The sequence below is a fragment of the Zalophus californianus genome, chromosome 7, assembly GCF_009762305.2.
Source record: "Zalophus californianus isolate mZalCal1 chromosome 7, mZalCal1.pri.v2, whole genome shotgun sequence".
Taxonomy (NCBI): Eukaryota; Metazoa; Chordata; class Mammalia; order Carnivora; family Otariidae; genus Zalophus; species Zalophus californianus.
In genome coordinates this window covers 95,118,209-95,142,106 of record NC_045601.1, presented here as the reverse complement: position 1 = coordinate 95,142,106, position 23,898 = coordinate 95,118,209, and the positions used below count along the sequence as shown (strand labels likewise).

Below are 23,898 nucleotides of genomic sequence, written 5' to 3'. Positions count from 1 at the left end.
GCATCTTTTTATTAACTGATTTAGAAATAAATGAATCCCTCCTTGCAGGTTCCTACCTCACAAATGCTTTTAATGTTCCAGCACCTGTGTTCACCTATCATAGGCTGAGTGACATAACACACAGAAGACTGACTCCCACTGAGAAAAGAGCCTAGACTAAACACCTATGGGGAAAAAAATACAAGGATTCCCATGCTTACCTCTTTCTGCTGATTTAAGAAGTTCCTGATAATACTGCTTACATACATTAACCTCCTTCTCCAGTTGTGTTATATCTGAGCCCGAAAATATTTGGGATTCCTGGCTATCTTCCAGGAAATCTTCAAAACGAGATTGTAGGTTACTCAGAACTTGCTGATGTTCACCAGGTAACATTGTCTTTATCTAAAGAAGACCAATGACCCATGTAAGCAAGTGATTTAGTACTAACAGCTAAATGTAAATGGGACAGATCTTAAGTTGGGGTTTTCTAGAGTATGTCAGCTCATATTAATAGTCATAAATAGAAGAACCATTTGAAATTGTTATTTTTTATTAACAATTACAAGTTTTAATAGATAAGGAAAAACGAGGCTATAAAACATCAAAAAATGAAATCAAACTATATCCATCCCTCTAAGTCCAAACACTATATCCTGTCTCCCTACCAAAATGTAATAAGCACTGAATGAAATACGTGATCTCCAGATTTCCCCCGTTCTTGGAAAGTGCCTTGTACATAGCAGGTCTATAACAAATATTTATTAAATGGATGAATATTAGCATGGATCTGCTGGACCCCATCCCATTCTGGAACAAATACAAACTCCACCCCTCATGATAGTGTGCCCCACATTTTTGGACAGATTAGGCTGATGTGTAGATTCATACTTACTGAAGCCACATTGCTAGCTCGAATTCTGTCAATTTCATTGATGAGATAATGCCAGGACACGACACTCTTCATGTTTATGTGAGACTCATGCCAGAGAGTCAGGACATTCTGATACTGTTGCTCAATTCTGAAATACATGAAAAAAGCAAACAAACCAAACACTTGATTAAGTCTTTTTACTCCCTCTGAAAACATGCTATAATTTTTCTTCCTGTTTGTAAACTATCCCATGTTTACTAGTTCTAGATCCTTCTGATCCTATGGGCCTTGACAAAGTACGGATTGTTTCTTTAACCTTCAGAGAGCCTCCAGACTCAGCTCTGTGTGTTTAGCGAATGTATACAAACCTGTTTGCAAAGTCTACCGCTTCTTTGTTTGGTGGAGGAACTGTGAAGCACACAGATGGGACCATAGCCTCATTCCCAGTAGGGCTAATGACCTTCCATTTAGCACGATGAGAGTTGTTGGCCAAAACACATTCATCATCTTTGTAAATGGTTATCTGGTTTTAAACGAAGAAAAGAATAACCAAATGAGATCACTGTTGACTAATCCTTTACCATACCCAATCTTGGGATTTTGTTTTATTTTTTTGAGGTACAAAACTTTACCACTGGTCAGCAATATGACCTCATTTTTAAAAGATAAGAATAATGCCAGAAACTGGTTTATTTCTAGAATACCTCAATTTGTCTGTAGTCACAGATAGCTTTGATCGGAATAGAAGTTTTGAGTGGACAGTCAGGATTCCTTGGCTTCAGCTGAATTATTGTTTTTGCTCTCCCCATCAGGCTTGCTACTGTGCTTTTATACTGCAAAAGTTCTTCTTTCTCTTCCTAAGAAATAAATAAGACAGATTTTAAAATGTAAACGACTTGCCCTCTCTCTTCTTTTAGGGCTTTACACAAATAAAATTTCATCACAAAAGTCTCCCCTGACCACCTGGTCTAAACATTCAATCCCCCTCCACCACCTCTTGCATCTCTCCTCCCTTGTTTTGTTTGTTTGTTTTCCTCTTTAGCATTTACCACCATACTACATATTTTACTTATTTATCATGTTTATTTTCTGCTCCCCCCATTAGCGTGTAAGCACCAGGAGGGTAAGGATTCTTGTCTGTTTTCCTCACTACTGTATCTCCAGTACTTAAAACAGTGTCTAGGATATAAAAAGTGCTTACAATTATTCGTGAAGTGAGTGACTAAACACACACACACATACACACACACACACATTACTCTCAAAACACTTAAAATATTGAGGCAATCACATAAAAAACACTTTTGTTGTACTTGTTACCAAAAAATACTAAAACTGCTTGATCGAATGAGATGGATATATCAAGAATACCAATAAATTATGAAGCTCTGCACAAATAAAACTATGACGAAATACTAATCTAACCCTAATTATACATGGCTGATGAAATGCATAGGTTTCTGTACTAGTACCATTGACTCCTGCACAAGGTCTTCCAGCTTGTGAATACTGCTTGATCGATCACAGCTGTACTTCCGCTGAATGGCATCCTTTAGATTCCTTAAGTAATCAGTAGCTTCTTTGGCATCATTGAAAAACTGTAAAAAGAAGAAAACTGGCAGTTAAGAGTATATCAAATGCCAGTAAAGCAGAGAGTTGTCAAGTCAGAGTACCAGAGCCCTGTGGACCCCTTGTGAGTGAGAAGAGAATAAAATCTCAAGACCACTTAATAGTCACATCACTCCTTTACCCAAACAACTCTTGAATTTGGATGATTATGAGTAAACACTAAGTGCCTAAAGTTTATATCTATATTGTGTTTTGGCCCTATAATATTTTGGCCGAAGTTCTGTTTTACTTGAGGGGCCAAATAATTTTTAAGTAGGAGAGAAATTACAAGAATATTTTAAAACTTCTGAAAAATAAAAAAAGAGCTCTCTGTAATTAAACGTTTCTTTATAAAAGACATTTACAAAATCAAGATTTTTCTGACATTTTTAAAGGTTTCTAAAGGATTTCCCCCTGAATAGATTGCTTCAATCGATCCTAGAGGACCTATGTCCCATATATCCTACAAAGAAAATATTTCAGTTTATTTCCCCCGTACTTTACATACATGTCCTTACTAAACATGACGATGCTTTCTGTAAGTAGGCAAAATCACAATACCAGCACCTGACGTGATTCCATTCACACACCTCGAAATATGCAGTGTTTTCCTTTATGTGCTGCTCCACACACTGGCACAGCTGTAAGACCCAGCTCCACTGCGTCTGCATCGCCGCTCGGTAGGCCTTCAAGATTAAACACAGATACTCTAACCAGCTGAAGAGTAATGATATACATACACAGCAAAGCTTTTAAAGGCTTAAAAACTCTGCTGTTGAAACAGATGATGTAACAGAGTAAGACTTGAAAATTAGGGTAGTGAAATGCCCCTCTAATGTAAGAGTCCTTCCTTGCACAAAGCCAGTCCTAAAAATTTAAATACAAATTACAAATAAAAATAAAAATATAAAAATACAGACCGAAATAAATGGTTCTGTAGTTTCCTCTTTGTTTTCGTTTCTAAAACTAGAAACAAAACTAGAAATTCTTGGGGGGAGGGGGATGACTTACATGTTTGCTTTTGCCAGGGGAAGTTTGGGGAGAGAGGAGAAGAGAGAGTGCAATCCCTTATCACTGTAATTCTGGAACTGTTATTATCATAATACTAAGAATTTTTATTTAAAATATTTTTACTTGAATTTTCAATACAAAGTAAATCTCTCATGAGAGCAAAAACATAACAGAAAAAACATCTACTTTCTAAAGAAAACAAAAACACGCTTTTATATTTAAGATGCAATTCACTGACTTCCAGAAGAGGGCGATCTAGATGCTTTAATGACTATCACAAGTAAGCCTGTCATTCTTCCCCTTTTGGAAAAACTCCTGCAGAGCTCCTGCTCAGGCAGGCTTTCTGAATGGAATAGACAATGCAGCACTGGAAATCTGGCAACACATCATGGTCTTATTAACTGTGCCCTCAAATTAAGCTACTTCCAGCAAATTGGCTATAAAAGACATATTGTACGTTGTTAGATTATTAGTTTCTTTCTTCATATAACATATGAAATAGTGTTGATAATTAACTAAATATTAGCCACGTACCCACAAGACACTGGATAGGCCAATGGAATCGTAAAGATGACTCAGGCTTAATTTTATCCCTCAAGAAACTTTTAGTTAATTAGATTAACATCTCTACATAAAAGTAATCAGGTTCACATTCACATTACCCAGTCCCATTAAAATTCTTAGCCTGTAATCATATTCCCTAACAGTTTTCATCTCCACCTTGAAGAATACCCTATTTTTAGTTTATTATCATACAAGAGTATCCAGACCCTTCAGTATTCTAATTTGCTTTCCCTAGTGTTCCCCCAACTCTTCTGTGTCTTTAACTTCCTATATGGAATTTCAATGGGCATGCAAGATTACATTTTTATATGAAGAAGGTCAAATACAACACTCCCAAAACCCTATTGAGGTCTAGAATTTTACTCATCTTTTGTACTGTGGCAGTTTCTTTTTCTTTTTCTTTTTTTTTGTACTGTGACAGTTTCAGTGAACAAAGACTATCAGATGCCTCTCCTCAACCGTGAGAGTTTGAAACATGTCACATTTTAAGCACATCTCCCTTTGTTCCCTCTGGCAATCTACCATGTTTCTCCATGTTTGACGCTCCTCTCGCTCCTATATAAGCCCCTTTATGTTCAGAAAGTCACATAACTAGTATATAATAGGACTAAAGAGTAAACAGACTACCACTACCACATGGGAAACCTGATAAATCCACACCAATTCTCCACTTCTGGATTCGAAATGTGTGCACTATGCCATGAGGCTTGGCCAGGTTGTTGTTTCAGTACACCTTGCAAAACCAGCCATGAATAAAATTACTAAGTAATAATAACAAATACTTCCTGGGAACATATGTACCAAAAACTGTACTAAGTAAGAGTATGTTATTTGTCCCATTCTTAACACAGCTCTATTGGTTAGAAGGATCACCCCCATTTTGGACAGGTGAGGGAGGCAAGTAGGTTACATCACTTGCACAATATCACAGTCAGGAAGAAATGAGAAAATTAAAGTCTGTGAAGTCAAGATCCTTCATATTTACTGTAATACATCTCTTCAGCCATGGTAGTTGACAAAGGTACCTTTATTGGAAGTGATGGCTGGGTGACACACTTAGAGAAAGCAAGAGAGTTAAAGGCAAGAATCACAATGATTTGTCAGAAACATTATTTTTGATCCATGCTGTAATAAAAGTTTGTTTGTATTTTTCAATTTATCAGCAATAAAAGAATCTGAAGAGTAATCATCAAATGTCAATATTCAACCATGACGGTTACACTTTCTGACTTACCTCAATTGTCAGTCGGGCTGGATGATTTTCCAAAAGTAGCTGCTCTGCAATCTCCTGAACTGACTTAATATTTTCTTCCTTTTGATCTAGTTCTCTCATTAATTCCTAATGTAAGAAAGAATGAAGAAGCGAGGTTAGGAAATAGACCTAAACCTGAGATGCGACTTTGGCATTCAAGGACAAAGGCTGTACGTACAGCGTGGTAATCTTTTTTCCGAGCTATGTTGGTATTTCTTTCACTCCAGTCATAAGCGACTTCCTCCTCTTCTTTTTCATTCAACCAAATAAGTTCATTAGTTGCACGAGTTACAAAATTATGGAGTGTATCAAGGTTCCGTTCCTGATTCCGGGATGTATTCTTTATAAGAAAAATCATTATAAGAATCATGTCTTGACCATATAGAGATAAGGGAAATTCTTAATAAAAGTAAAAAAAAAGTTAAAAAAAAAGAAACCTTACCAAGAGTTTTGCATACTGACTCTCTAATCGGTGTAACTTTTCGGCATAAGTTAATTTCAGAGGTGCCGTCATTTGAATCTATAATATAAGATAAAAAAAAACATTGAAGTTAGGGATTTTAAGGAATTCTGACTCGTACTCACTGCATCTATTATTCTGTTACAGGGTCTTTATTTAAAAAGAGCAAAACAACAGCAAGCTAAAATGAAATATATACAGATTTTAAATTCATATACCTCACTGATTTTAGCTTCTTTAAGGCTAGATTCAAATTCTTCAATAGCTCGGTGAACATTTTTATGATTTTCTAAATGGCTTTCAACACTTGGCAAATCTGATCCCCATTCAGTGCGGTCCAGCTGCACCTTTAAACAGAAAGATACTAGAGTTAAAAAACAAACTGACAGGAATAAAGACTGAAACTTTCAGGAAGAATAAACATTCTTTTACCTGCATCTCATCAACCCAATTCAAAAGATCTTGAACAAATTTCATGTTGATTTCCTCTTCTGTTAAATTCTGATCCAGCAAAGAAGACTTCAGAAGGGGCTTTCGGATCTGCATCAACTTCAGAGTTTGCAATGAATTGGTCTCTACTCCTGAACTGAAACTTGGAACTAATCCCCCTGATGGGAAACCAGGTGTATAAGCCGGAGTGACAGATGGAGTCAGGCGGGAAGTCAGACCTGATGACAGGCCTGAGGTCACACTAGAAGGGGTCAGGGAAGGCGTTAAACCCTGGGTCAGCCCTGAGTTCAGACTGGGGTTTAAGGTCTGTGCAAATCCTGAGTTTAAACTTTGAGTAATTCCTGATATCATGAGTTTCGTCTGTTCTGCTGTCAGCATGCGTCCTTTGCTGTACACGGAGGAACACTCATTCCTTAAGGCCATAATTTCATCACGCAGTTTTGCAACCCTGAAAAGAAAATCAAAAGGAATAAACTATAATATAAAAGACATTTTTCACAAAGAGTGAACCTTAATGCCAACTATGGACATTAGTTAGTTAACAGTAATGTATCAATATTGGCTCAACAGTGGTAACAAATGGATCATACTAATGCAAGATTGTTGGTAATTGGGGAAGGGGGCTAAAAGGGGGCATATGGGAACTCTGTATTTTCCTATTAATTTTTCTATAAACCTGAACTGTTCAAAAAAGTAGTCTACTAAAAAAAAGTCACCATAATCATATTAATAAAATTTTGCATCACAATTTTTTCACTGAACTTTGTACTTAAAGCACTTTCCAGGCTATCACAAAGTCTTTATAACCATCACTTATAATGAATATAATTACTACACCATAATGTGATCATTCTCCTATTGTTTGACATGTAGGATATTTCCAAATTTTGGTACTATAAAATATCTCTGACATGAACAAAAAGCTTTTTTCTATATTTATTTATATATTTTCCATATTTAAAATTATAAACTCCTAAAAGTAAAATTACTAGGTCAAAGCATCATTTACAACTTTTGCTTTATATATCTCATATATATATTTATAACATATATAGTCTACAGCCTGAAAAGGTTCCATCCCTACCCCCAAACCCACTCCTCAGAGATAGAAGTCATATATTTTTTTTCCAACATTTTGTTATAAACATTTCCATAATAGGATAAATAGAAAACTTAAAAATTGAGTCATAAAGGATACTTTCCTTATATTTTCCCTTTTTCAAATGTCATACAAGTATTTTAACTCGACGTATGTTAGTTACTACATTATCAAATATTGTATGTACTATAAAATATTTTTCCTATTACTTATCTTTGAAGAAAAAATACCTATTTAACATATCAAAATATATCAGAATTAAGGTGATACACATTTTCAGCTGAAAAGAGCATAAGAAATACATTTCCTAAAACTGCCACACTCTCCATTCCCATCACAAGTGTCCACGAAGCAATTCCCCAGAAGGACAGTACGAATAAGCAGGACTCTTACCTCTGTACCAGCTGATCTGCCTGGTAGTATTTTCCATCAATGAGAATCTGTACATCAATTACATGCTGGCGTAAAAGGTTCTCACATTCAAGTATATACCCGGCAATTTCTGCTTCATTCTGAAACTGCACTCCTGATTCTAATCTTTTAGAATCCTGTGTTTTAAAAGAACTCAACATTAATTCCAAGAAACAAGTTTCAAAACTAGCCTCAAATGTAAAACTCAAAATACTGGACTGCAAAGCTACTCGGGTCTTCTCTGTTTTCCCTTTTGGTTCAAAAATATGTTTTCTCTTGCGCACTGTTCAAGAGAGCAAACAGTGATCATAATAATCTTTAACGAGCTTTAAGTATCAGTAGAAGACAATACCAACAATCAACCAAATGTTATACAAAAGTTTTAGTTCATCCAAAGGTACAGACCCCTCCACCACAATCCCAATGGCTCCTAAAATTAACTTACAGACTGGAGAGCATTTCGGGCAAGTATCAGTTTGTCTTCACAGATGACACTGTCCCTTTGAACTCGGTTGGCAATCTGCTGCAACATTTCCAACCTAAAAGAAGAGACAGAATAAATGAAAGCCTCTCCCTTTGAAGTCACAGAATTTACCACCCCTGAAAAATGCCTCCCCGCCAAAAAGTAAAACAATCCTACGACCAGGACTCAATACCTGTGTCCATCAAGGGACTCATTGCCGAAGCTAATGCAGGAGTTGATCAGTGTTGGGCCACAATTAACCGAGAGAAAGTTTTCATTGGAATCCAGACTAGTCCGGGTGCTAGTAGTGTTACTAAACACAGAATCGCTGCTTCGGTAGCTGTAACTACTACTGTGCATTTTTAGTCCTGAAACGATGTTCCTTCTTTGATCATTCCAAGCAGACGAAAAAGTAGAAGGTCTGCTACAAGCTTTACTTCTAACGGTGAAAAGCGGCAGCTAAATGTCACAGCCGTAATGGCTCCTTAAATATGCTCCAACCTGCATACTTAACACGCAGCAAATAATATGCTGATAACTATTCAAAAGAATCTCGCCTAAAGCCATGCGTTTGTTAGCTGAGGTTTGCCTTTTGTAGCCCGCATTAAACCTCTACAAGTACAGACAAGGCAGGCTAATCAGGGCGTCACTGGAAAAGATTTGCCAAATATTTTCATCAAGAGTCATCCCATTGCAGCCACCTAAAAAACAACTCAGATGCCTCCCTGAAGCCCAGGTACAATTAGTAAAGGCTGTTCAGGCAATACCAATCATCAGCTTAAAAACACAAATATTCAATCACAGCCTGACTTTTGTAAAGGGCCAGGTATGTCCTGAGTAACACAAGGCTAAAAACTGGTACTTAGAAGCATCTATAACAAACGAGTTTCATGAGAAACAAAGTTCATTTCCATTTTAACCGCCATGTCATTTATCAGGTTAAATTAACTAGAAAAGTAGCCATTGGCCTTTCTTTATATGACATATTCTCAGGAATGATTACCTCTAATCTTACCATAGTCACTTTATATTTTTTAAAAAGCCAAAGTGCTAAGTAGAATATCAATGCAAAGCTTGCAAATTCAACTTGTCTGTGCTTGTTTTTCCTTTCAATAGGTTATTACATGGCAAAAGAACATTGGTTCTTTCTCATTTATCTTTTACACATTCCCATGCCACATAGTTATTATTTGCAATTAACCATTAATGCCAAAAAACTTGTTGCATCAAGAAAAATGAAGGCATTTATCCAACCAAGCTCATTGAACATTTTATCGTACTCCCAAAACTACAGAGCTAAACTGTGGCTTCCCCACTCTAAAGGTAGATATTTTTTCTTTTCACATGGCAGGAAAGGGGAAATTTCAGAGTATCCTGTCAAATACAGTTAGTAACCAAAGAAGCATGAAATAATAACAGCAGCACTAGCATTTACTAAGCAATTATTATGTGCCAGGAAATAAACTGATCATTTTATATGCATGACCTCATCTCATACTCAACCACCAAGTGTGGTAGGTAGTACTACAGTCTGTTTACAAATGAGGAAACTGAGGTTCAGGGAAGTCAATGAACTTGTCGAAGATTACATGACTTGCAAGTTGAGCTAAAAATCTAATCCAGGACTGACTAGTTCCTGGACCTTGAACTCTTGACCACTCCATTAAAATCTGGCTACTATTCTGACAACTAAAAATCTACTCCCTATCCTTTCTCACACATACTTTTCCATTACTTCTGATGATTAGCTTAGCATGTAATTTTAATCACCCAAAATTATCTCCTCCATAAAAGGTCCATCCTGGGTATTTCAAGCTCATTTTGGATCTAGATCTAGTTATGCAGACAGAATATTACACTTTAACAGGAATATAATCAGTAATTAATAAACGACTGACAAGTTAAGACTTGCTCTCGCATCTTCAATGCATTATTTCCTATTTCAACAGTGTGGAAACTCATGTGTGGGGCACAAAGAACATGAGTATACTAAGTGCCTCTATGTGTCCCAGGCACTGCACTGAGCACTGGCAACACGAAAGACAGCAAAAACAAGTCTGTCTCCATGTTCTTGGAGCTCGTAACTGTGAACAGGCAGCCCTTAATCAAACGATCACAGAAATACATATAAAATTACAACTGAGATATGAAGGAACAGTACATGTAAATAGGAGAGTTATAACCAAGACATCTGAACCAGGCTGGGAGACCACAGGAAGTTTCTTGAGGAAGTAACACTGGAGCCGGGATCTGAGATTTATCAGGAGTGAAGAGAGACAGGGAGGATGAAGGAGAGTTCCCTGCCAAAGGAACAGATGGTGCACAGATCTTGTGTATGGAGGAAGGCGGGACCTTGGCACATCAGGGCTCCTGAGAGACAGTGTGGCTACACCACAGAGAGCAAGGACGGTGTGAGGCAGCCAGAGAGGCGTGCCTGACCACACAGGCCTTGTAGTGGGAGGCCCAGCTCCTAGGGAGCTCACAGCTCATGAGGAAGAGAGATCACAATTCCCTTCCCAAGTGCCGAAGTCAGGCTGTGAGGTAAGTACTGTAATGGAGACAAATCCATTCAACAAACGTCTCCTAACAACTAAGCAGTGCTTTCCCAGGCAACTGGGTGGAGTGGGAGAGAGAATGATAGAGTCAGTGATGATTTCATGGAATAAATGCATTTGTAGAAGTGGGAATTTGAACCATTTCCTGAGTGTTTTCTAGATGCCACTTCACTGCCCTCTAAGTGGAGACAGACTAGACTCTTATTTCCATTGCCCCATGGAAAGAAGGCCATAGCAAAAATACAGCAAGAAACAAAATAAGTTAACTGTTGACCTACATATCGGCTTCTGGATCCAGGCCCTGATGACTTTGAAGCCAGCATGGGAAATTCTCACAGGTAATTTAGATTATTAGATGAGACTTCACACACCAACCCAGCCTATCGGGTCCCTATTTAAACATTACTTCACTGATTACTCCTCAAACCTCTTGGAAGAGTTTCTAGATAAGAAAATGAAGAATCAGAAAGACTAAGTGACTTATCCAGGGTCACACAGCCTAGGACAAGAAAAATATAAATGTTGGTCCGAGGTCTGCCTGGCTCCAAAACTTAAGTCCCTTCCATGAGAACAAAGAGTCACCTCCCCACGCCCAGCCTGATATCCACAGCAGAAAACACCTCCATCCAGCCTACCTTTCTACTTCTGGGCGAAGTGCCTTCTCCCTCTCAAGCATGGCAATAATAAGTTTTCCCCACTCTTTCTCTATGTCATTTGGATGATAACCTTGAAGTAGTTTGATACGTCCAAATTCTATCCAAATCTTGAGAAAACAAAAAAATTTAATATGAAGCAATGATATAAAAAAATAAGGATTATGCTTGACAATACAAAGGAAATTTCTGCTTACCTCTAGTAACTTATATAGGCGTTTAATTTTTGATTTTTCTGTCTCCTTTGGTGGAATTTCTGTTTCTTTAAACTGTAAATACTGATTATAAAGTGCCTAAAATGAAAGGGAAAATAAATGAAGGCCCAAACTTCAAAGACCTATTTTCATTACCACGTAATGTTACCACTTCAAATGCTATTTACTGTGTCATATGCATTCAGTGGGATTCCTTTATAAAACTGACACTCAAGGACAATACTGATTCCCAGCTAGTCAGTGACTAGGTTACAGTATGCAAGATTTGACAAGGGTGTAATTACTGATGTGAGCCATGATTCAACACATGCCATGCAGGGATCTGGATAATAATAAACCATGGCAATGTTTAGTAGGGCTCTACTAAAAATCTCTCAACATACAAACAAGAAAACATATCCTTTGAAAGATGCACTTTCCAAATGTTGCACTTTAGCTTTGAGTTTTTGGAAAAATAATCTGATGCAATTCCTATAAAGGAAAAAAGTGTTCTCTTCTGTATCATGGATCTATCCTTGAAAATAGAATTCTTATCACATAGCTAAACATTGGTTTCAATGTCCCATTGGCCAAGTTAAACATATTTTAATAAACAAATATAGATGCTATTGACTGCTGCTATTATTATAGAAGTTTCAACCATATAATTAAATTATCTGGTTCGTAGATACTAATTTGAAAATCTCTTAAATAACTTATTATATTAAAAAGGACCTTCATAAAATTATGTAGATAAAACATATCCACATTTATTAAGTACATACTAATTATCTCATTTTAATTCATGCTGTTATTTAAAAAAATTCCCTGTAAAGCCTCAGGCAGTCACAGATTCTGAAGGATTCCATTCAACGTTTTGCTGGCTAATGAAATTATTGGCATTCCCCATGATGTTTTCTTCCGTGTATTATGTGCTGTCCTAGGCACCAGCAAGTAATCTGTCTAGTCCTCAAACTTCTTCCAAAACTTTAAGAATTTGCATTCATCAGAAGCCAGTACAAATTTACCCAAGTGTCTGGACAATAAGAATCCATCTGGAAATAAGTTGAACTTGAAATCTGAAAACTGTTTTGAACTCAAAATGCAATGTTTCAGGACGTCCATTAGAAAATAAGTATATAATGCCATTATGTGCTACACACCACGCATGGTGGCTAGGGTGAACAAAGGGGGAAATATTCCTGGCCCTGGAGAGGTCCGCATCCACACAGGGAGACATCACACAACAACTTTAGAACACTTAAAAAGCATCATATCGACACATGCCAAGGAACTTCATGCCAAGGACAAACTCTCCGTGGCAATGTGAATAAAAGCTGTTAAACAGATATTCTGTACAGATGCATGAACAACAATGAGTAACTTTAGCAGGATCCACCCTGGGTTATTACAGTTCTTGCAATTCTAGTTTGATACATATATATTAAAAAAAAAAGCCTATCATTCAAGGAATTAGACTTGTTAATATTCACATTATCAGTTTTTTTAAATAAAGCAGATGACTTTGTTATTACAAGTCCAAATATACAAAACGAGATGATATTCTTCAATAAGTGCACATATCTATAATTCTTTTATATTTCTATAATGTCTTTGCCTCAAAGAGGTGGACCTGTTTTTAGGTAGTAGCAAATGTTTTACTAATGAATTCATTTATACTGGAAGTCAGGTGTATATTTTTTATTCCATGGTGAAATAGAATATACACCTCTTGCTATACAAAATGAAGCCTCCGAAGCCGTTTTTAACAGGGTTCCACCACAGGCACATTCCCAACCACTGTTAAACTTGTCCCAGCTTCCCAGAGACAACCCCTGCCTCAGCCATCTATCTGGTAGGCTCCAGGCATTCCCCATGCACCAAAAACACTTCTGCCATGTCAGTTCCAGGGTCTCTCAAATTATATGTTATCACTCTCAACAATTCAAAACTAAAGGACTATAAATCTCTAAGATGTTGCTGCTATTATGTTTTAATTATTAACATTTACCTCCATTTTCTCTGAATAGGAGATGAATAAATTTAAAAATTGCTTATTTACTAGTGGCTTGCCAAGGGCAATTTTTCTTGAACTTCTGGAATTATTATAAGATGATTTAGAAGTTTAATAATCAGGGCTCCTGGGTGGCTCAGTTGGTTAAGCATCTGACTCCTGATTTTGGCTCAGGTCATGATCTCAGGGTCATGGGATCAAGCCCCGCGTCCAACTCCATGCTTAGCACAGAGTCTGTTTAAGATCCTCTCTCTCTCCCTCTGCCCCCGTCCCACTCACATGCTCTCTAAAAGAAAAATAAAATAAAATAAAAGTATTTTTTAAAAAAAGTTTAATAATCAACTCAATCCTTCATAACTTCTACAGTGACACAGACCTTTAGTTCCACAGGATTATTAGGAAATGTTCTCTCAGACATTGTGGTCACATGGTGTCTAATCCACTGAATGAGGTAGTTCACCATATTCTGGTATTCAATCCACTTGACTTCAACATCCTGAAACAATAAAATGACAGAAAAGATCCATATCTGCAGATAGTAACATTCAAATCTAACACAACTTGGTCAGAGGTCATTCTGTGAATTTATATGTCTTTAAGCCGACAGTCGGAACCAACTCAATGTCTTCTCACTTTCTACCTAGTCCCACATAAACAGCTTTAAAAACATGCTAGCAACATTTGACAATGAAGAGTGGCCTAATGAGTGCTACTTCTGATCCAGAGATAGTGGCTGCCTGGGGCACTGTGTTAAGAAGGCTCCTGAGGCTGTATCCAAATGCAGGAGGAAAAAACACTGCGATCATTTTGGGGTGTTTTCCAGGCACCCAGGAAGAGGGAGTAATGGGGCACCTGGGTGGCTCAGTCGCTAAGCCTTCGGCTCAGGTCGTGATCCCAGGATGGAACCCCGCTTCGGGCTTCCTGCTCAGCAGAGAGACTGCTTCTCCCTCTCACACTCCCCCTGCTTGTGTTCCCTCTCCCGCTGTCCCTCTCTCTGTCAAATAAATAAATAAAATCTTAAAAAAAAAAGAGAGAGAGAAAATAATAGCATCTACAAGTCAGGTTAGCTGCCACTGTCTGCCAACCTTTCTAGATCAAAATCCACTGTCTACCTGAAACTCAAAGATCTATACACTATGTAGGAAAGTAAGTAGGAATGAAAACTATAGGAAATGTATACGATTGGATTACTCATTAAACAAACTTTAAAAATGGAGGAAACTGGAAGGCTGTCATCTGCTATATTCAATTAAGTATCTGACGAGTGCTTATTATGTTCAAAGCATTGTGCCAAGTGTTGCAACAGGAATTTAGTACTTTAAGAAATAATACCTTTTATCAAAGAGTCACCGTCTAGATGGGGAGGCAAGAGATTCATAATATAAACCGTTAATCAAAATGAAAAGCAGTATTTAATTAAGTGTTGAAATACCTGAAACAGGTAATATATGCTAAGGGTTGAGATAATAATCAGGTAAGCTTAAATGTGCCTCAGAAAGGTCACCAACGGATTCTCGGAAAAGGCAGTCCCTGAGCAGTTCTGCAACAACCAGTAAGTAATTCTTTGGTGGGTGGGGGGAAGATAAAAGATAGGGAGTCCCAAGTAAGTCACGATTCTGAACTAGAAATGCCCTGGCTACCAGCAAACAGTCTGTGTTGAAAGACTAAACCTAAAAAAGTACGTAAGCAAATTAATATATGCAGAATTTTTTTGAAAGATTCTACTTATGTATTTGACAGAGAGAGAGAGCAAGCACAAGCAGGGGGAGCTGCAGGCAGAGGGGGAAGCAGGCTCCCCACTGAGCAGGGAGCCCCATGTGGGGCTCCATCCCAGAGCCCTGGGATCATGACCTGAGCCGAAGGCAGACACTTAACTGACTGAGCCACCCAGGTGCCTCGGTATATGCAGATTTTTGAATGTCAGAGTATCTAGACTGGATTTCACCTTACAAGCCCTATGTGATCACTGAAGGTTATCAAGCTAAAGACGTCAGATTTTAGGAAGATCAATTTGGTGACAATGTGCAGTATTGCTGGGAAGAGAAAAACAATGGAGATGGAAAAGTATAAAAAAGCTGTCGTCCTAGTTCTAGTGTGAAGGGGTAAGAGTCAGGAACAGGGTGAAGGGAGTGAGAAGGTAAGACAAGTAATGGCCCTAAGAAACAGTCTCAAGCAACGCTCAACAAGGACTTGCTGGCAGACATCACAGCAGAGGAGGAGCGTGGGAGCAAGTTACGCAGGGGTCAGGAGAGGAAAAACCTCTGAGAGAAAGAACAAGACAAAGAGAATGGAAATAAATGTAGAAACAAGAGCACACAGAGGTGAGAAAGAGACTAGAAGAGAGAGCTCACCAAGATAGGCTCCAAAATCTTCAAAATAAAATAGAAAAAAAGGAATCTGGGAGAAGAAGGGGAGAAGCCCAGGGTGAAGAGGCTCATCCTCAAATTCCTAACCTCTGCAGGGTTTCCTGTTCTCTTCCAGAAATACCTAAGTACATGTTCGTATAACCACTACAACACGCATGGTTGAACCGAATCACACAAATCTCTAGGAAACAGTGGACTAATGAGGAGCCCAAAGATTCCCGTACCGGACACCTCACCCTGCTTACGAAGTAGCTCTCATAGTTTGGCCAAGTCAAATAACCTTCCTCTAAATATCACCTTTAAATCACAAAAAAGAATTCCTAGCCAACTTATTTCATGAGATTATGAGAGTCGGTAACATTGAAAGTGATTTCAGAAGTGAGATATTCTACAATATGCAGAAGGATATCAAACACTACAAATGTAAAACAGCAGCAGGTTAAAAATGAAAAACTCCAAAATTCAGTGGTTTAGAGCTTTCATCTATAAAAGGATATGTAACTCAAAATGACCTACTTTATTTATAACAAAGAACAAATTTTTTTTTGAGTTATGCTTTAATTGTTATGATGGAATACTGTCATGAAAATGCAAACAGGACTGGTTTATTAAGCAGCATCTTAACTCAAATTCTTTAAAGAATATTTGATATTAGGGTGCCTGGGTGGCTCAGTCAGTTAAGTGTCTGCCTTCGGATCAGGTCATGATCCCAGGGTCCTGGAATCGAGTCCCACATGGGGCTCCCTCCTCAGCAGGGAGTCTGCTTCTCCGTCTGCCCCTCCCCCTGCTCGTGCTCCCTCTCTCTCTCTCAAATAAATAAATAAAATCTTTTAAAAAAAGAATATTTCATATTTACTGTAAAAAGCTTTATCAAAGAGTTCAGTCAACTGGTCATTACTGAATCAGCAGCTCCTAGTATGAAAAAACCAATACTCACATTTGCACCAATACCTTCACCACCTTCAGGGACTTTGGGAAATGCATCATAGAGAGATGACACGTAAGTTATTACTGATTTTTCATCAGGTGAGGAGACATCAACATCTATAAGCAGCAACATAAATTATTTCAAAATGTTGATAGATTACTTTTGATCAGACTCTCATGCCAGTCTACATCTAGTCAGGACAACAACTCACCTTCAGGATCCAGAAGTCTTATAACACCAATTTTTTCTGCTACATAAAAAGCGTGCTCTAAATTTGCAAGGTTGCTTTGAACAGCAACAGTATTCATGTCTATCAGGTCCGGCCTAGGAAAAAATTCACCATAATTAATTAACTTTTCTCACGTGCCAATTCAACATTACACTTACGTGTTGACCTATTTACATAACATTTCGGCAAATGTTAATACTAAGCCTGGGTTGAAATACAGAGATTTTCATCAAATATTTAACACTGCTGACCTCTCTCAGAAACTTGTGGATGCCAAAACCAAGTGCAGTGAGGAAATTATAAAAATAGAATGTATATAACTTTTGACAAAGTCTAAGAATTCCCATCATCAAAATATATATGAATATCTGTCCCACTCAACTTATTTAAGCTCTACTATTCCAAAAGCATCCTTCTAATCCAACTAGCATCCTCTCAGTGTTTCTCCCCAAACACAAAGGTTTATGCTTTAGTTCAATGCCTCATCATGGCATCCACCATCCAACGGACAGGATGCCATTTCCTGTCATTGTTGTTTTCTCACTATTCACTCATCTTTGTAAGCAGAGATCAAGCCCTACCTCCTTTGTGGAGTCCTCACTAATCTTCCCCACCCTCATTTTTCTCTCTGTTCCCTGAATTCCTTATACTCCTGGGCCTGTGCTCGTCAATTCGGCATTTAGAATTATCACATACTTCCCTGCCCTATTCACTCACTGTTTAATGTGCATGCATATCTTGCTTCTCACAACTAGCCAACTCCCAGTCAGCAAGAACCATGTATTCATAAACTTGTATTTTATCCTTCTGCTGAGACAAAGAGTGACATAGAATTAGCAGACAATATATATCTATAGATAAGTTGCTAAGCAGGTTGGTTAATTCTGATTCATAAATGAAAGACTAAAATAAGCACTAGTTTATATCTTCACAAGATTGCATATGCGCATGCCTGTGTACACGCATGCATTCACACACACATGCGCACACACACACACATTCTCATACACCAGACTTCAACTCTTTCTAATTTGTGAAACTTCCATGATACTCTAAACCACAGGGATACTTTAAAGCTAGCAGATACTTTAAAGACAGGAGAAGACTTCCCAAATACTCCTTGTAGAGAAAGCGGCAAAGTAGGTTGGTTGGAAACTTAACACAAGGCCAAAAACCAGTCAGGAAATATTCATCTCAAAGCCAAAGCATTAAAAGAATGCAAAAACAGATACGGAAACTGTAAAATTCAAAAAGAGTGGTCCCCACCCCAAAATCACTGAGTAAGAACCAGTTCATCAAGTTCTAAGGACAGCTCTCAGCAAAGTCCACAGACATCCTGGTTTGCTCAAAACAATCATCTGGGAACTGCACAGAGAGTGGGAGGGCTCCAAGGTCATGGGGGAGGGCTAAAATGCAAATTATTTTGAATACTACTTGGAAAGCTGTTCACATGAAAAAGTCTGTGAAAATGTATCATTAATCTTAGGAAGGTAAGCAGCAATTTGTAGTCTTCTTTTATGTGCTGAGAAAGCAGACCTCCAAAGAAATCTATTCATAGTTTTATAGCACTTTGAAAAGTGTGCATAACCTTGAAATGTAACTGCCATGACCTACCTACCTATTTCCTGGGAAATTATTAGGAAATTCATTAATGTTTTTCATAGGCACCAGTATGATCACTTAAAAGTAATTCTACATTTATTATAGGACCAATAAATCTACTGACAGCAATAGAGGTAAATGGCATACCTCTAAAAACAACGTTTTTTATTCACATAGAAGCATTCTGAAGAATCTGCCAACTTCAAGATTACTAAACAGGTGAATATAAGTCTAGACAAAAACAAATATCTAAAGTTCAAAAAACCGTTTTGCTTCTGTAAAGTTCACACATTTTGAAGAAATAAAAACCAGCCTTTCCAAGTTTATCAAACCTCCCAACAAGAAAGGGCTCGTTGTTATAAGAACCCTGCCATTAGGAAGAACGTAAACACTGAGTAATCCCAGAGGGAATGAATAAAGTCATTGAAGAATCAAGTTTTTGACTAGGAGAATAAAACACAAAACTTCCTTCAGAATGACATAGTCCCTTCAGTACAAAGGCAGCTATATAATACACTGAGTTTGGATAAGTCATTTCTTTTATCGTGACATTTAACACTTTAAGGGAACAAAAACCGAAGTGGTGTTCCTCTATGAAACAGTACACAAAATTCAGCAAAAGGAAAAAAGAAAAAAACTGTAAAACCACTATGAGAAACAGCCTGAAAGCTTTCAAAATTCTGTCCCTCCTCGGGCTCATCTCCTAGGCATTCGGTCATTTTCAGTCTTTCCGCCTTTCCACTCTGCCCAGAGCTTCCGGGCGGAGGCTTGTGCTGTGACCTGTCTCTACTTTCCTTCTCCCTCACAGTCTCACTGGGATCATGTCACCTTTAAAAACTTCAGCTATTTTCCACCTACAGAAGGTTTGTATTTTCATTCGAAAGGTTTTATTTCAGTTTAAGATCTCCTTTTTGTGGAACTTTAATAGGAAATTTCATTCCCATTTTTAGGTCTGACTAACCAAAGTCTATTACTGCAAACGTGTACAAGGTGGCACCCAGGTTTCTGTAATGCATTAATCATTCTAATTTCCCTATTTTCTGAAAACCTTTCAAAATCATATATTGAAAACACTCTGCCACTGAAAGTAATATATATTAGTCTTTTATGGGAAAAGGGCCATTCTAATTCTTGTGTTAGTATTCTATAATATAAGCTTTCCTGAATGACTCAATCTTCATAGATAACAATTTTTTAAAACATACATCTATATCCTACCTTTCTTGCCTAAATGATTAAGAAGAGCTTACAAAGAAAAACACAAGAAGATAACATAAATTCTAGTGCAAGTATAAAACCAGGATAAGGCCAAAGGTGAAAACTAAAAGTAAGGCCAAAAAGTGCAAACTACTTATATGCATGCTTAGTGCCCTTAATTTATTTCAAAAATATAGGGCCAAACGTATTAAAGTGGCTACTGCCATAATACAAAATAATTTTGGATAAAAGTAATGTTTACCTTTCATACAACACCAACGTTGAAAGAGTATTCTCTCTAGACAAAAAAATATATACAACAGACTACACACACACACAACCTACATACATACAAAACTGCATGCATATACACAAGTATATGTGTATGGGCATTTAGGTATATATAGGTATGTGTGTGGATATGTATATTACTTATTAACATATATATTAATATATTTTATATACATTACCACCCACACTGACAGCCAAACTAACAGAACATGAAAACCGTAGAAGATATTTTTTGGTACAGACATCCCAAAGTAACTTTCCAGTCCCCAAGTACTTTATTAACATATTAGCTCACATGAGAATTAGATAGGATTCTGAGAGAAATTTTGATGTACACAATGTTATAAATGGCTGAAGATTAGCTCAAGAAACTACCTAAGGCATCCACACTACATCATGCCAAACACTGAAATGTTCAACTACAAGGAACATGAAACAACGTCAAAATACTTGGAAAGAAAGTACTTAGAAATGGCCATTGGAACATACTTGAGGGGACACTGATAAAAGTTAGCTAAGAGTGCATTAGTGCAGATACAAGATTAACAAATTCTGAACCAAAAATGTGATAATGGCTGAAAGGACAAATCTAATAGCAATAGTCAAAGTCCAAATCAGGATGTTTTTTCAAAGTATGCAAAATTTATTTAAATTCATAGAGTTTATTTGGTTGTGTTGGCTCTCAACTGACACTCAATAATTATTTATCATGTGGCTACAGACCCAAGTTTTGGCTACCCAGGATCTGAACACTCTTCCCATGTTTGGGAAATTTTCCGTTTTAGGAATCATGAGAGTAAGAGAGGAGCAGAGTCCATTTCCCAAAACAAAACAAAAACACATCAGGTTTTCTTTTTGTCTCTGCCCTTTGCTCAAGAAATAAATGTCCACTGCATACCTCACCCCCATACATGACACTAGCTGATCAACTCCTATTCTTCCTATAAGACCTGGCTTTCTCTGTTCTCAAATGCTGTCTACTATCTTTATTTCTGTATTTACTACAATCTGTTATAACTATGCACGTGTCCGTCTCTCACAATGGACAGTGGGCTGCCGAAAGGCAGAGGCTGTGTTTTATCCATGTTTAGAGCTTCAATATCTAGTATAAAGCTCAGCACATGAATGTCTGAGAAATGGATAAGTAAAAAAGAAATGAAAGAGCTTGGAAGGCTGGAAGGTACCATCTGATACCACTGATTCAAATTCCTGGAGACATTTTCCATCCCAGGTTTGTTTCCTTTCTTTCCTTTTCTTTGCGTTAATTTCCATGGGCAAAGCTACCACCCATAGCTTCCAATCAGGATTTCAAATCCTTATGAAAATCCACATGGAATAGGACACGATGTCATAGCTTCTCCGTGAACTAAACACATACCCTTTTGAGGTTTCCTAAGGGCCTTTCTCTGCTGAAAACAATCTGGAAAACAGGCATGAACTGAAAACAACCAGTAAGGGATAAATTAGAAAGTTTCAAAAAGCATAAATTACTGCTTCTAGGTGTGAGTCCTCCCTTCTAATGCTGGTAAAGTTGCCAGTTGGAATGTCTTATAAAATAACAATAAACAACAGGGATTAGTATATATTGGTAACTATTATGTGGCCGGCAATGCAGTGAAGGCCTCGAAGGCATTATCTCACTCAATCTCCTCAACAACCCTAACCAGTAGGCTATGTAATCATCCTGAATTTACAGATGAAAAAACTTAAGGAGATTACACAACTTAAACAGGAACACAATCTGACAAAGGGCAGTCAGCATTTGAACCCAAGAGTGTCTCAGTACAACACCTGAGCAATTTGCTGCACTATGCTGGCGTTATAAACTGAAAACATCCGATATGAAGCTGAAAAATCAAGATAAAGAAAACACAGAAGAATGTATGCTTCTGCTGGTGGGAAAAGTGATACGGATAATGGTTGTAATACAAGAACCACAGGGAGTGTGTGTGTCAGTGTGTGTACCGGCATGCTCTGGAAAATAAACTCTAAGAAATAAGATGTAGCTCCAAATCGTCAACAAAACAGTACTCATCGATATATACGATACCACTGTTCCCACACTTAGACTGTTTTTAGGGCCCTAATCCAGACTAAAAGAATATAGGGAGAGGCCTGGTCATCCGTATTTTAACAAGGTTCTCCCCTCCCCCAGGTGATTCTTCTCAGGCAAGTCTGGGAACTAAATCATCTTAAAATTCCTCTTGTCGCTAATATATCTTTCATTTTCTTTCAAAATAATCCATAATCTGCACTGGCCAAAAAAAAAAAAAAAAAAAATCCACCATACTATCAGACAAGTAACAAGACAAAGACAAAGTAAGACACAAACACAAACATGCCTACTGCCTTAGACTCGCAATAGGAGACAGCAAAACTCTTCCCTCTTTTCCAGTACTGATTTTTATTGCTTATATCTAGAGGAAAAGAACACATTTAAAATGGGGGTGGGGGGTGGAGACACATTTCATAGTGGCCTAACTCTGGAATACACTGTAAAATGATGAAATTTGGAAAGGACAGCATTTGGTGACAGATTTTTTAATCAAAATCAAAACCACTTAAACTCTGTGAGTTGAGATATCTGATCATTTGAAAGGATACTGAGCAACAATTTTCTTTCTCAATTAAAAAAAGAGGGAAAAAGTAGAACGGTGGTTGCCAGCAGTTTGGGGGGAGGGGAAGAGTTCTGGCGACGGATGGTGGAGATGGTTTAACAACGTATTAACGTACCAAATGGTAAATGTTATGTTATGCATTATTTTACCACAGTTTTTCAAACTTTAAAAAAATTTTTAAAGACAATTTTCACATATTTGAGAGAAAAGGCTCTCCTGAGGTAGAAAAAAGTGACAGGGCTCTGATTCAGGTGTCCAGTGATTTAGTCCTAACTTGCCCTCTGACTGTGAACAGACATCCAGAAACCTGTGTCTCAGGTTCCCTTCTACAAAAAGTGAAAATCAGGAATTAGAGAAAATCAGGAACTACAAGAATCATCTAGACTTCCAGTTATCCCTTAGAGAGTATCTTGAGATGTGTGCGGGGGTGAAGGGAAGGCATTTTGGGCTGCTATAGCCGTAAGGTCTTTTTTTTTTTTAAAGATTTTATTTATTTATTTGACAGAGAGAGACAGCAAGAGAGGGAACACAAGCAGGAGGAGTGGAAGAGAGAGAAGCAGACATCCCATGGAGCAGGGAGCCCGATGCGGGGCTCGATCCCAGGACCCCGGGATCATGACCTGAGCAGAAAGCAGACACCTAACGACTGAACCACCCAGGCGCCCTGGGCCATAAGGTCTTAAGAAGCCACATGATTTGCCCAAGGTCTCAAGAAAGGATTCATGTGGAAGTACTTGTGAAATGACGTTTAAAGAGCAATATACATGGGTGATTAAAAAGCATTCACTGGCATGTAAAGAACAATGTAACAAAAATGTCAGAGAAGGCCTAACTTGGTGCTTTGGTAGGCTAATTATGAGTAATTCTTCTTTCTCAGTCAACAAACTAGCAAGTTCATTCATTTACTCAATATTTAATAAGCATCTACTATGCCCTGGGCAGTGAGGCATTAAGAATATAGACACTGTGTCTATGGAGAGCTCAGAGCTCTAAAGAGAATTCAAGAGCAAACCAGGAGAAAACCTGGTGGAAAGAGCACCCAGGCAGAGGAAAAAACAAGACCGCTGCCGGGGAGGGGAG

At 37.8% G+C, this 23,898-nt stretch overlaps 1 protein-coding gene across 27 annotated transcripts in view; it reads right to left on the bottom strand.

The window, feature by feature from the left end:
* DST (dystonin) overlaps positions 1 to 23,898 on the bottom strand; it is a 486,661-nt gene that overhangs the window by 167,309 nt on the left and 295,454 nt on the right. For 24 of the 27 annotated variants that reach the window (XM_027601381.2, XM_027601378.2, XM_027601372.2 and 21 more), the window contains 18 exons: positions 17,093 to 17,205; positions 16,891 to 16,997; positions 13,964 to 14,083; positions 11,577 to 11,672; positions 11,362 to 11,489; positions 8,154 to 8,247; positions 7,691 to 7,845; positions 6,181 to 6,646; positions 5,967 to 6,095; positions 5,731 to 5,808; positions 5,467 to 5,628; positions 5,271 to 5,375; positions 3,052 to 3,147; positions 2,326 to 2,451; positions 1,558 to 1,710; positions 1,222 to 1,376; positions 875 to 1,001; positions 201 to 384 (listed from right to left, as the gene is read on the bottom strand). In XM_027601381.2, coding sequence (XP_027457182.2) covers positions 201 to 384; positions 875 to 1,001; positions 1,222 to 1,376; positions 1,558 to 1,710; positions 2,326 to 2,451; positions 3,052 to 3,147; positions 5,271 to 5,375; positions 5,467 to 5,628; positions 5,731 to 5,808; positions 5,967 to 6,095; positions 6,181 to 6,646; positions 7,691 to 7,845; positions 8,154 to 8,247; positions 11,362 to 11,489; positions 11,577 to 11,672; positions 13,964 to 14,083; positions 16,891 to 16,997; positions 17,093 to 17,205 — 2,594 coding nt within the window. Of the gene's footprint in view, positions 1 to 200; positions 385 to 874; positions 1,002 to 1,221; positions 1,377 to 1,557; positions 1,711 to 2,325; positions 2,452 to 3,051; positions 3,148 to 5,270; positions 5,376 to 5,466; positions 5,629 to 5,730; positions 5,809 to 5,966; positions 6,096 to 6,180; positions 6,647 to 7,690; positions 7,846 to 8,153; positions 8,248 to 8,364; positions 8,621 to 11,361; positions 11,490 to 11,576; positions 11,673 to 13,963; positions 14,084 to 16,890; positions 16,998 to 17,092; positions 17,206 to 23,898 lie in introns of those variants that run through there. The other 3 variants (XM_027601392.2, XM_027601393.2, XM_027601386.2) reach the window with 2 other exon arrangements.